Genomic DNA, 14,615 nt, shown 5'->3' with positions numbered 1-14,615 from the left:
AAAGTAGATAAAACAAAAGATAGTATTTGATTATATTTGATATTTAATCCCTGAGTTCCCTTTTCTTAAACAGAAAAATATATATGACTTCATCAAAACAAAAATGTTGGACTTGGAAGTAATCATAACATTTGCACATGCATTGGAGTGGAAATCTGAAGCTAACCCAGTGAGTTGAAGGACTCATACAACAGCAGCTCAAAGCTTTGGCAGAATGTATATATACATATTATTGGTGAAATAAAAATAAAGATCAACCTTTTAAAATCGGAAACAAAGACATCCAAGTAAAATTAGGGTTTGGACTCTGCTACTGTATATGATGTATATATATCAAAACATGTCAATAACTATAGACTGTAACTTGCATAAACTTGACTTATAGAGGCTTCAATGAACCAGCAGTCAACTGTGATGTTTACTGGAGCTGATGAAAGCTCAAAGCATCAGAACAAATATTTTAAAATGACACAGTGCAGATTAATTTGATCACCTAAACATTATAGTGATAAATAAGGAACATAGCCAAACAATGTAATGAATGCATATTTATTTTATCCTAATGACTAAAAGTTCTATACTGTTGTACATTTCATACAGATTAAATTTACTGTAGCTCCACTGCTTAAAAATTGACTGGATTGATAAATGTTCATACTGTAGACTTTTTTTGATTGAGTTAACATCATGCTGTTATATCAGAATGACCTCAATACAGTGTTCTTCTTGAAATAAATATAGTAGCATAAATAGGATAGGTAATTTTATACCTGTGAAGACTTGACTGGAAAGCCATGTTGAGACATACTGTTCTATAAATTACATTCTATTGGACAAAAATTGCTTTTCCTTAAAATTAAAAGAAAAGGATTCTACCAAGTTAATTTAGCTAAGGCTATTACTGTTTCATTCCAAATATTGCTTAACTTCAATTTTAATTTCCTCTTCAATCCTGAAGATGTTTGTTCATCTGGGTACAGCTTTGCACTTGTCAGGAGCCTGTAGTGTTCAATCACTCTCTTGACAATATCAAACATGTATTTGAGTCAAAGATATACATTGTCATCTTTAACCACACCCTAGATTTTGACATGCAGGCAGCAGACCAATGATATGTGCATTGAGTCCACCCATTTCAGCAACAAAAAGGCCAGAATTATTCATAGGCCAAGACCACTTTTAACTCAAACCAGAGAACTTACCACTTAGACCATAAAACCAAAAGACATAGGAGTGGAAGTAAGGCCATTCAGCCCATCAAGTCCACTCCGCCATTCAATCATGGATGATGGGCATTTCAATTCCACTTACCCACACTTTCCCCGTAGCCCTTAATTCTTTGTGTGATCAAGAATTTATCAATCTCGACCTTGAAGACATTTAATGTCCCCGGCTCCACTGTGCTCCATGGCAATGAATTCCACAGGCCCACCACTCTCTGGTTGAAGAAATGTCTCTTCATTTCCATTCTAAATTGACTACCTCTAATTCTAAGGCTGTGCCCAATGGTCCTAGTCACCCCGCCTCATGGAAACAAATTCCCAGCATCCGTCCTTTCTAAACCATGCATTATCTTGTAAGTTTCTATTAGACCTCCCCTCAACCTTCTAAACTCTATGAATACAATCCCAGGATCGGCAACTGCTCCAGGGATCATCTGTGTGAATCTCCGCTGGACATGCTCCAGTGCCAATATGGCCTTTCTGAGGTGTGGGCACCAAAATTGGGCACAGTATTCTAAATGGGGCCTAACTAGAGCTTTATAAAGTCTCAGAAGCATATTGTTGCTTTTATATTCTAACCCTCTTGAGATAAATGGCAACATTACATTTGCTTTCTTAACCACAGACTCAACCTGCAAGTCAACCTTTAGGGAATCCTGGATTAGCACTCCCAGATCCCTTTGTACTTTGGCTTTATGAATTTTCTCACCGTTTAGAAAATAGTCCATGCCTGTATTCTTTTTTCCAAAATGCAAGACCTCACTTTTGCTCATGTTGAATTTCATCAGCCATTTCCTGGACCACTCTCCTTAATGGTCTAAATCTTTCTGCAGCATCACCTCCTCAGAACTACCTGCCTGTCCGCCTAACTTTGTATCATCGGCGAACTTCACCAGAATGCCCCCAGTCCCTTTATCCAGACCATTAATATATAAAATGAACGGCTGCGGTCCCAACACTGAACCCTGCAGGACACCACTTGTCACTGGCTGCCATTCTGAAAAAGAACCTTTTATCTCAACTCTCTGCCTTGTGTCAGACAGCCAATCCTCAATCCATCCCAGTAGCTCACCTCGAATACCATGGGCCCTCACCTTACTCAGCAACCTCCCATGAGGCACCTTATCAAAGGCCTTCTGGAAGTCTAGGTAGATAACATTCACTGGGTTTCCCTTGTCTAACCTATTTGTTACCACTTCAAAGAATTCTAAAAGATTTGTCAGGCGTGACCTTCCCTTACTAAATCCTTCCTGACTTGTTCTAATCTGACCCTGCACTTCCAAGATTTTGGAAATCTCATCCTTAACAATGGATTCTAGAATTTTATCTACAACCGAGGTTAGGCTAATCATCCTATAATTCAAGCAGATGTCCCAATACAGTTCATATATCAAACCAATGTGACACAAGTTGGTAGTCAGCAGCCTGGCATGTCCAAAATTGAGGATTGTAATCACAGAGAAAGTGACCCAAGAAGGTGGATGCCAAGTGGAATGTTCCACTTCCTTCTCTAACCCCACTGAAATGACTTTAAACTTACCTTTCTGGGTCCTCTTCAACTATATTGCATTTAAAATTGGTCTGTCCACCAATAGAAATTAGTGTTCCACATACTTCATAAGATCCAGATTTGCACATTAAAAGAAACCTACCATCTGAAAAAGGTGGTGTTTCAGAAAGTTCATGTCTATATACTTTCCCACAATGAATCAGAATATCATGTTGATCAAAAGCAAACTTTGGCTGATCTTTCAACATGTTGAAAAGAGAAAGGGAATGAACCAGAAAGGAAAATAACACTGAAACTTAAAAACCTTTGCTATGAAACATGAATAATATTGATGCATGAGCAATTTGTAGTCAGCCTTTACTCCATGTTTCAGACTAAAATCAGTAAAATAAGCTAACACTATTTAGATCATTACCTGTGTCTTCCCTATCTGTATCTTTTATTTTCACCGCAGGCAGTACAGTGCATTTACTCAATGAGCCCTTTCCAGCTTCTCTTTTTCACAATATATGATTACTAAGTAGTGACTAAATTCAGCAAATGTTAGAGCTTTCATTACATTCATGAAAAATCCATTTCAGTACATAGAATTATTACCAATGTAATGAAAGTTAAACAAATATTCACTTTCCATCTATTAAAACAAATTCTGTTCATTAATGACAGTAAGCATTTTCATTATGTTGATTAGGCACAAAACAAAGACTAAATTAAAATGAAAATTCACTCATTCAAAGAATAGCTGAAAATGAGATACTAGTTCTTTCATTGGAACATAAGCAGTCAAGTCACTAACTGACTCTCAAACACTTGGGGAGTGGAGGGGGGACCAAGATTAAACTTATCTTCTCAAAGTTGTCATAAATTCAAGCTGCTTTACAATTAGATCATGGAGTATGAAATTAGTCATGTTGATAAGGGCAACTCCATCAAAAGAAGCGAAGCAGCAAACTTAAAAGCTTCTCGTGAAACTATTGCCCCAAATATGGAAACTGAACAATTCAGTAAACATCAGATCATCAAAAAAGAGCCAACGATGACCAAAAGGATTAAGGAAACAATCTGCATTTGATTACATTTCTCATGGTCGGGGGAAAAGAACCAGTTTCGTTACTGTAAACACTGACTGTTTCTCCTTTTAAATATCTATTATCCTGCTTTTTTTCAAGGCTCACCATCTGAAGTACTTCAACAGGTAAAAGAGATGGACAATAAGCACAGGCTCTCAATGTGATTTAGCTCCCTGCCTCGAACACTAAACACAGCTAAATGGTTATTTTGATGCTCCCTACAGACAAGCTCAGTTCTTAGTCTGTTCATAAAGGAGAGAAATAGAATGTTCATACTGTTATTCTGTACCAATTTATTCCCTTTACATCAGGGCAGATTCAGAGTCAAAATGAATTTTGAGTGATTGCATTCAAGCAAAATTAATACATGTGCAGTTGCACCAATATTTCTGCCTATGGTCCAAATTTACCTGGCAATTTAACCAGGTCACATTTACAAATGCATGCAATTGTATGGTATTGGAAGTTTCTTTCAGTGATATCAGTTTTCCAAAATGAATGCCATGAATGAACCCTAGATGGCTGCAGCAGCCCAATCATTGAGCACATCCAAGATGAGAGATCAATAGCTTTCTAGACACTAATGACATCAAGGGATATAGAGGTACTGCAGAAAAAAGGCATTAAAGTAAATGATTAGCTATGTCTGAAGTGGCAGAGAAGACCTAAGGGGTTGAATGTCCTGTTGCTACATCCCTATTACATTTTCCCATTCCAACTTCTCTAACTCAAAAAATGTCAATACTCAAAAAATGTCAATGCTCCTTTAAGATCCAGTCAACCAATGGATACCATGTGTTTCTAATATTTTTTTCATGGGACAATAGTTGTCATTGGTAATGTAAGTGTTGTCCATCCCTGGTTAGCTAGAACTGTTTAGTAAACATTCGTAGGAAAGACACAAACATTTTACAAATACAATGTGAGGAGGAGGGGAACAATATAATGCAAAAGAAATGAGCATCCAAGAATCTCATAGGCATTTGATAAACTGATGCACACACCAGCTAGAAATGACAAACAACTGCTGCGCATTTCAGAATCATTTCAGAAGAAACTTGTGAAATGAATATCAATGTTATGGCATTTTAAAAATAACAATCTCTCCATTTCATCAAGTGAATCCATAGTGATTGAGCCTTACATCCAGATAATCCCAAATTCATTCCCAGTGTATGGGATTATCAAACTAACATAAATGGATAATAGAGTGATTTAAAACAAAGAACCGTGGATTTGGAGATCTGACACAAAAACAGAAGTTGCTGAAGAAATTCAGCAGATCTGGCAACATCTATAGGAAGAAAGCAGAGTTAATGTTTCGCATGCAGAGATTCTTCATCAGAACTCAACAGAGTAATTTGCCTGATGCACTCAGTTATGGTAATAAGTTAAACATTTATCCTAGTTTTTCACCTCCTATTTAAATGATGTCTTTTCTTGAATTGTACTATGAAATAACTGCACAGAGGCTGGTATCCCATCTCCAAGTCCCCTTTTATTTGCATACACACAGCACACTGGCTGTGGCCAGCCAGCTCAGAGTCAGTCCCTGAAAATGAGGAGACTGAATCCCCTCTATTTATATCTGTCAGCCACGGCTCCTTGATTGGCCCAGGTTAAGAACCCCAATCAAGGATCTCATAGTCAATAAGATCCACAAAATAATATTTGCTAGTAATATCAGAACTTACTGGGAGAGAATGCAGTGGAACTTGGCCATGGTTCCAGCTGCAAAATTGAGTATCACATTCAGATTTTAGATTTGAGAGTTGACACTTTTTCTTCCTAACATTGTGCTAATCATATTCCCTGTTAACTGTTCCAGGTAATTGAATTTGGTCTAAAGTTTTTAAGTTGATAATGTGGTTTGAAGCAGACAAATTACTACTAATATGACAATCTTATAAAAATTCACTCTGCCATTATCTTTTTGGAATTCTCCCTCTGCTCACTATAAACATTCCTACACACATGACTGTCCAGGAGCTGTGTGTTCTCAGATACAGAGACCCATACCCTTAGGAGTCTCAACAATCTTAGATTTTCACTATTATCTTTCCTAAACTTGGTCAAGAAGATAGATACATCAACACACCATTCTTGAGTTAAATACATGCTCTGAACTGAGTTACTAAGCATATTCACAATCATTTTAAATTGTAAAGTGTGGCCAACCACACCAGCCTAAGCACCTAGGCCCCATATAAAATTGGCTAAACAGTTTCTGGAAGCAAGGCTTAATGGAATGAAAAGAGGGCAAGATCAAAGCAAACAAGGATCAGCCCGGACCTTTATTGCATATTGAGCATTGGCAGAGTTGTTAAGATCTGTAACTCATTAAGTGGTACTCAGTCAGAACAGACATTACGTTGTAACTGTGTAATCGTAGTTTCAGCCAGACCTCTTGGCACCATGGTCTAGTCATATTTTGGAAAGGGAATGGATACACTGTGAATGGCCTGCCTAACTTCATTAGGTGCTGTGACCCCTGCCCCGTGACCCCATTGGAAGTCAGAGAACGGGATTGACATAGTGGTCCAGTGGATAGCCCTGCTGCACTCACAGTGCCAGGGACCCAGGTTTGATTCCAGCCTTGGATGACTGTCTGTGCAGGTTTGCAAGTTCTCCTTGTGTCTGCATGGGTTTCCTTCCGCTATCTGGTTTCCTCTTCCAGTCCAAAGACGTGAAGGCTAGGTGGATTGGTATTGGTAAATGCAGGGTTATGGGAATAAGGTGAGGGTAAGGGCTTGGGTCTGGGTGGGATGCTTTTCAGAGAGTCAGTACAGACTGATGGGCCAAATTATCCCTCGTTTCCACATTGCGGGGATTCTATGATTCTGTGGAATTCCAGAGGAGCTCAGAAAGCGAGGATAAGGTGGGACACCTGGCAACCATTCCCCCAGCAAAGACTCTGTGTGAGACCCACCGTTGTACCAAAAAGACACTGAGTGCCTTGTCAATGGAGTTCAGTGAATCCATCAGCTGAACCAAGTTCACTTGCTTGAGTAATGTATGTGTTTTTCAGGCAATCACCCCAGTTTGGGGAAAAGTTAACTTAATTTGTGTACGAGACATTTTTGTTAATGTGTGAGCGTTTTAGTAAAATTAAGTTTGAACTGCAATCTTTTGTTTGTCTCATACAGTTAGAGCAGCTGAGTAAATGTGTTTAGTGAGTAATAAATTGGTCAAAGTGTCTGTATGGAATATTTCAAAGGCAACAAAAGGGGATGGAAAATGTATGAATTCTTCGAGAGAAGCTGAAATAATCAGTTATAACAGCAGTGACATATGTTCTTTCATATTTTGTTCCTATGAGTAATCAATTCTGTATTTCCATGCCTCATGCTTTGGATTCTTTTTGCAACAACTCCAGCTCACGCTGCCAGCTGCTAAAACTGTTCCATTTAGTCGCACATAAACTTCACTTTCGCCAGAATACACAAGCTGTCTAGCATTACTTCAATTGTTTAATTAGCGTCTTTCATAAATAGAGATGTGGACGTATAGCATGATACGGCTCAGGTCTCCAAAAGAAAGTCTTTCAGGATCAATGAATCTATCAGATCAGCCTGAATGTCAAAAACAAAACATTTTCCAGTTGATGGATGAACTGCTGCTTACTGAACACTTTAAGGTTGACACACCTTCACTTTTATTTTGTATAGACAGAAACCTCATGTGCCTCTAGTCAATAAGTCACACATACATTGCCCATGCTTCTACTGGAAAATGAATAGAGACTCAGAGACAATATGCCCATGATCTTTCTAAACTGTCAATGTTACTGGTAACTACCTTTATATATAATCTAGACCAGCTCAGAAGCTGTCACAAGTGGCAAATAATTTCAAATTGATTGCTAGGACATAAAACAGTCCATGTAAACCATGGTTTTAGTCTTTATTCATTCTTATTATGCACACGGTAAGGCAAGGCAGATCATACAATTGTTGGAGAGGAAAGGGAAAGTTGTTTTATATTGACACTTGTCTGCTGTAAACAATCAATGGGCATATGTTGATATCTAAAAAAAATGAGGGATTAGAATTGTAAGGCACAGACTCAGAATACAAACTACACAGCTTTAGAGAATATATTGTCTGGTTTGAAAAGTAGTTGTTCAACTGTGAAAAGACAGAATCTCGATGAATTAACACTGAGGAATACTAGGTTGCTGTAAATGATCTTTGGTTAAAATGTTTACCATCACCTAGTAGGTGCATTCATTTGATATTTGTGATGCTCTGCAATTTTAGGAACAATATTAATTTGCTTCTTAAAAATGACCAGTGACAGTTATAAGAAAACTTGCAAACAAAAACTGTCAGTTCGAGCATTGTGTTAAGGGATCAATTGAATGACATGAATGACAAAATTAACATAAATTCTCCAAAGTGAACAGAACCAAATTATTTCAAGCATCAGTTTTTATGAGAAATTTTTCCAATGATAGCAGATAATTTACTATGTTGAGGTTTTCTTTGAAGTTTACAAATGGAACATTGCTTGATAATTAAGATTTTTTATATCCCAGTAGATATCGCTCTCCATGTTCAGATTATCTTTTACTTCCTTTTTCTTAGTAATGTGCCAATTTTAAGAAGCCAAGCAGATGGGTTACTTGAAGACTTTTGTCTAGCATGCCTTAGATTGGGAATGCATTTTAATGGCGATGGTGAACCCAAACCCAAGTTCACCATTCTGTGGCATCATACATCCATTGCACTATGTCGACCATGTTTCCAGCATTCAGCTTTCTTCCAGAAACAAGTGATTAAAATAAATTTGACAGCAAGTAATGAAGTAACTTTAAGAGTCTGATATCATTTTGATGAGCTGCTGGATGCTGGCTACAGCATTGCATATCATTTTTATTTCTACATTCACAGTTTTTCTAGCATTGCCTTGATTGTTATATAAATTTGCTTTTTTGTAGCCCAGTCATCCACATACCGTTTTTTTTAATCCTCAGCCTGACCCATCTTGAAGCAATAATTGGGTTGGAACATTATTGGGCATCAATATTGTTGCACAAAGTTGGTGAGTCTTTTGCACCAATAATACTTAAAGTAATATTTTCTTGCTTTGTGCTGCAACTATGTTTAACTTTATATTGATATCTCAAAACTGTCTCGACAAATCATGCTGAAATTTCTCCTTTAGATATTTCACAAAGTTTGTACCTGCAGTAATGTTTAAACTAAAATGTTATCAATGGGAAGAACAGTATCCTAATACTGACAAATCTTCCTTTAAGAAAAGGTTCTGATTAATTAAAATACAGGATCTAGATGATTACAGGTTTGAATATATTATTAATCCCAGTAACACATTGGCATTACAAGGCATGTTGTTATTACAATGACACACATAGACTGGTGCCTGGCACATGAACAAGTTGCCCGTCTGTAGCACTCAGATATGGGCAGATGCCCACCAAATGTTAAGCATTTCTCCAAAGCAGAGGGAAATCAGAGGAAACATTAACATTTAAGTATCAATTTAATTTCCTAGTGCCTGTAAATTGTGCCTCTGGATCTTGCTGCCTGTTAAAGTGGGGTTGCCATCCCCCATTCCCACTCCCAAACCCTGCTTAGCCTGCAGCAAGATCCTTGGTGTCTCTCGGGATCAACCACAGAAAAAATACAACAACTGTTTTGGCAATATGAGACAGTAAAGACGAGTGGTAGTGGGAAGGCGGGTAAGCTAGAGGTGAACAAAATGATAAATATGTGTCTTATAAAACAGCAGTGATGTTTAAAATAAAAGCTACATGTTAAAAAGAAAATGTGAGCTAGGCACTCTATTAATCAGAGTAGCTCTGGTTGTAATTTCAGGATTGATGATGATTTCTTTAGCAAGAAAAAGAATCTTACTGGGGTTGCCCACCTGTGGCAGTGATAGTGCAGACAGTGGAAAATGTGTAGCTGGGGAAGAATGGAAACCACATGCCCAAAGGCTTTCTCAGCTCAGTTTTTATTATGTTCAAACGTGAATTGAAAAATAGGTTGCTCTTTCCAAGCTTGGTGATTGTCACGCAGTCATTAACAGAGTAAGAAAGTCACAGATATGAATTCAAGATCAGGGCTTTCCTTACTGGAATCCCAGCATCTGTTAAACATGGGTGTGGAATGAAAGAATGAGTGTAAGGTATGAAATAAACATGGGAACATGCTGCACTTTCTTCCAATTTCTGGCCTGACTTAAGTTAATGCTTGAGCAGCAGAGGATGACCATAATTCAGATAGGTTTCTACATTGTGACTGGCAACACAGTAGATTTATTTGTGGATTACAGTCAAAATACATATGCAGGACCCCTTTAACATGACTCGTAACCATTCAGATAGAAAGCAAATACAAGTTTTTGGTGCCCATTCTAAGGAACACCACAAAAAATTAAATAACTTTTCCATGTTCATTTGATATTTTAACAAAATGGAGTGCCCAAGTAATTAGTTTACAAGATTGCAAATGAGTTGTCCAACTTTAATCTATTAATGAGTGCATGCATAACAATCACTAAGGTTGGGGAGAGATTATCCCTGACAACGTGTTGCCTCATAGGAAACGAAGCGATGAGGGTCGAATGTTTAAACACTGAGATATCGGTCCACACTCCAATCCATGCATCTGCCCTAAGCAAAACTTCAATGTTTAACAATAAACAACTCGGTTTGTGTATCCGGCACTGCAGGAGTTAACACATGGAAATTCCTCCTGTTTCTTGCCAACCAGTGTGTGATGAATAATCTGCACACACATCGCGCCTCGGTAATGCAAGAGGGGGAAACTACACAGTCACTCTGAATAGAGTGCCTACAGTCTGCTCAGACTTCGGCATGAGAGCAATCAGAAACATGTTACTGGTAATATCGCAGGAGAAGATGCGTTAAAGTTAACATTTCCCTTCCCATACAATCACAGGCACGCGTTCTTAACAACTTCCCAGAACTTAGCTCTAATCTTCTGAAATAATCGTCCAGGAAAGATAACGAATTTCACCCAAGCCCAGAAACACGCCAAGTATCGCAGTGACGGATGGAAAGCCCCGCTGGTTAAAGCTAACTTGACTTTGTCCAAGTCATGTTCACTACAGTATAGGGGGCTCTCAGCACTGCTCAGGGTGCCAGGGAAAGTGAACCGCAAACACCTCAATCTGCTGGATTCCCCCTTTCTCGCCTGTGATTAAAGACAGAGTGGGGGGGGGGGGGAAGTTGCAGGACACACATTACCTGCCTGAGATGGTGATCTCCACTTTGGTGGCCGGGATGTTGGTGTGTAGGGGATCGAAGTCTCCTATGGACGCCATATTCCTGTAGCTCTCGACTGCACAAGCCCGAGCCCTGAAGCGTTGGACGGCTCCACTCCTCGGCTTGGGTTAGAGTGTGTGTGTGTGTGTGTGTGTCTGCGGGTGATGTCACTCCATAACAAATACAAGAAAACGTCTGAGAAGGAGAGGAGGGGCGGGAATCGGCAGCATTTGAGCCGTGTCTGCATCAGAAAGCCCAACTAAACCAGCTGGGAGAGGAGGGGCACAGGTATTTTTACAAACCTGCAGGGGGGTGGGGGGACATTTAAAGAGAGGATGTGAAATATGATTATGAAATCCGGATTGCATGCCTGCTTTTTTTGTTGTTGTTTGAGCAAACCTTACGTGAACACAGAGAAGTCTGCGTGCACTGCTATTCCTTACAATTCAAACTTTGTTTTAATGGGAAGCTCGTGGTCAGAAATAAACATCTTGGAGTTGCCTCAGGAAATGTGACGATTCTTTCAATGTCTCTAAACATCTCGAAAACACCGGAATCTATATCGGTACTCACATGGTACACAGTATACTGCATCGTCAGTACCGTTCCAAAAAGAACAAAAGTATTTTTCTCTATTAGCGAATAAATTCCAGTCCAGACTTAAACAGAGCACACTCTACATCATGTTCCTCTACATCATGTTAAGAATGAAGTTTAAAGGACAAATCCACTTCCGGTTTCAGCCCTTGGGTTCTCCCGATGTTCACAAGGAAATACCTTCGCCACCCCCCAGGTTTGGTGAATTGGCCTGGCTAAATTGCCCGTAGTGTGAGGTGAAGGGGTAAATGTAGAGGAATGGGTCTGGGTGGGTTGCTCTTCAGCGGGTCGGTGTGGACTTGTTGGGCCGAAGGGCCTGTTTCCACACTGTAAGTACTCTAATCCAATCATTCATTATAAAGATACCCCCCTGCTCATCCCCAGTTTGCCGCCAGCAACGACTTGGGACGGATTCCGAGAGAAACAGAAACAGACCTATTTCCGCTGAACAAAAGTATCTGACCACGCTTCCCATGAATAAATTCCAAATATCTGGAACTGACCTCGAAAAGAATTGCTGGCAATCTGAAATAAGAGACGATGCTGGAAATGTTCAGCAGGTCAGGCAGCCTCTGTGGGGAGAGCGAGAGAGGCACAGTTAATGTTTCAGCTCTGACGAAGAGTCGCCGGACCTGAAACGTTAACTGATTTCTCTCTACTGATGCTACCAGACCGGCTGAGTTTCTCCGGCAATTTCTGTATTTGTTTTAGCTCTCCAGCATCCGCACTCCTTTGTTTTTATCTCATTAATCTTCAGGCGAGTTCCACTTTAATAAAAAAAATCGAAAACTGGGTCTTGTTGATATGATGAAATTGCAGTTTTGGCCACTATCCCATTAGATTCCCAAGGTCAATTTGAAACAAGTTTTGAGCCTGAATATAGATTCGGCGCACCCTGCGAATCTGGATTGCTTTCCTGAAGCCGCCTGGACTCCAACTTCTCATCTTTCTGTTTGATTAAGAGTCTGAACGGGCAGTGGGTTGATTTTTTTAAAAATCTGACCATATCAGCTAAATTTCAGAATAAAGGAAATTAATGCAGAAATATAAAAATATATAAATTATCAGAAAACATGATTTTTAAAAATAGCTAATTCCTTACTTTGTATTCCACCAATGACCAAAGACTTTTATTTTGGAAAAGAATTAATAGCGCCTTTATGAATTTTGCGTGAATGTTGAAAATAATATTGGAAACATAGAAATGATGAGAAATGTGTGTTTTTTTTGCCTAAATGGGGCTGATGATGTAAACATTAGCTCTGAGGAAGCAGACTACAAAGTCTTGGTGATCTCTTGTTAGTTATAAATTGGTGACTGTGATCAGGTACAGTTGCTGACGGTGGGAACTGGCTCGAGAGTTGAATCTGGGAATTGCAATGTGTACCATCACACGAATTGAGCGTTAAGAAATGTCAGCGCTAATTCACTGGGGCTCTCCCGTTCTGTGGAATTGTTAACTACACAGTGTATGAATTTACAGGGTTCTGCTCCTAGATTTCCATTTGATCTTAGAGATGAAGGGATAAAGTAGTCCTGCCTTGAATTAGACATCTTTGATAAAACGTGTATGTACATTTGTTTGCCCTGCACACCACCCCAAGCCGATTTTTTAAAAAAACTGAAATGCCAACTGTGTCCGATTACTGTTGTAACAAGGTTTGTTCACATTAATATTCTGATTTCCTTGTCCTAGGATTGTGTAACACATTATCAAATGCGGTTTGGCAGAATTGGCCACGTGTTTTGGTCTTGAGTCTGTTTCTCCAGCTTCATGAATCATCGGAGAGATGTTCAACAAGTTTCTCCACATCATTGCAATGCCAAAGGAAACGCCGCGTTTCGACCAAGCCTCCACACATTCATCATCAATGACATTGTTCATAACTCCCTGTCATGGGGACTGCACAATAAAATAAAAAGTCAAAGAGTGCACTTTATTATGTTCCGTCTTCCATAGCCACAGGGCGGCGCAAAGCCCTTTACAGCGAATAGGATGCCATTTGAAATGCAGTTACTGCCGTAGTGTAGGAAGTTTGCACAACATCAGCAATGACCAACAACAGCAATATAGGAGCAGGCCATTTGGCCCTTCCAGCCCGCTCTGCCGTTCAATGAGCTGACAGACTTTCCTGTCTAACCCCAAAATTATTGACCATCTTCGAGAATCTGTACATTTCAGACCGTAATAAATTCATTAAACCAACCGACGCTGTTTTCAATGAGGTGGTGGAATAATGGTAATGTCACTAAGTGAATAATGTAGACTGCCCCCGGCGCCAACTCAGTCTTCTGCAAACTGTGGCAGCAAATGTTTGGCAACAAACACACATCAGGAAGTCAGCAAATCTAGTATATAGAGCTGTTCCCCTCAGTCCCGTACTGCTGTGAAATCTGGGCTGTGTATCTGTGACACATATGGACTGGAGAAATTGCAGAAGCAATGGCGCTGTCACATTGTCCAGATTTAAGGACAACGTTGTCCCTTCACAAGCATTCAGACAAAATCCCCACAAAAGAAACTTTGGTAGATGAAACACTGTGCCCAGCTACATGAAAAAAAAACTTTCCCTTGCTAGGTCCTGTTTTACTACATCTCAAATAGCCAACATTCCGGGGAGTACAGAAAAACACTTCAAAAACACTCTCTGAAGTTCTCCTTGAAGAACAGAACATTAATGATCAGGGGGAATTTGCCATCAGTCTTTCAAAATGGTGATCATTTCTCCATCCAGTCGTACCATGTGTGGAGTCACACCATCAAGTGATGAAGCAAAGTGGCAGTGGCAAAGAAAACAAAAGGTATAAATTCACAATCAGGTCTCATGCCAATGTGAAACATCTTGTCCATGTGCTCAAAGTTGAGAATCAGACTGGTCATTCACATGAAGTCCCATGGCAGAAACTCATCAACCTGAGTATTAATGATCTCCGAGTCAAGGGACAAGTGATATTGGCTG

At 39.4% G+C, this 14,615-nt stretch overlaps 1 protein-coding gene across 5 annotated transcripts in view; it reads right to left on the bottom strand.

Moving 5' to 3' along the window:
- The window catches only part of LOC140466677 (copine-8), a 360,152-nt gene extending 348,413 nt beyond the window's left edge, over positions 1–11,739 (bottom strand). For 2 of the 5 annotated variants that reach the window (XM_072562131.1, XM_072562135.1), the window contains exon 1: positions 11,041–11,167. In XM_072562131.1, coding sequence (XP_072418232.1) covers positions 11,041–11,117 — 77 coding nt within the window. In that variant the 5' untranslated portion in view covers positions 11,118–11,167. Of the gene's footprint in view, positions 1–11,040; positions 11,168–11,631 lie in introns of those variants that run through there. The other 3 variants (XM_072562133.1, XM_072562132.1, XM_072562134.1) reach the window with 3 other exon arrangements.
- Positions 11,740–14,615: the final 2,876 nt, after the last annotated feature.

The sequence above is a fragment of the Chiloscyllium punctatum genome, chromosome 44, assembly GCF_047496795.1.
Source record: "Chiloscyllium punctatum isolate Juve2018m chromosome 44, sChiPun1.3, whole genome shotgun sequence".
Taxonomy (NCBI): Eukaryota; Metazoa; Chordata; class Chondrichthyes; order Orectolobiformes; family Hemiscylliidae; genus Chiloscyllium; species Chiloscyllium punctatum.
Note: the sequence above shows the minus strand (reverse complement) of the source record. Positions and strands in the feature narration are given on the sequence as shown.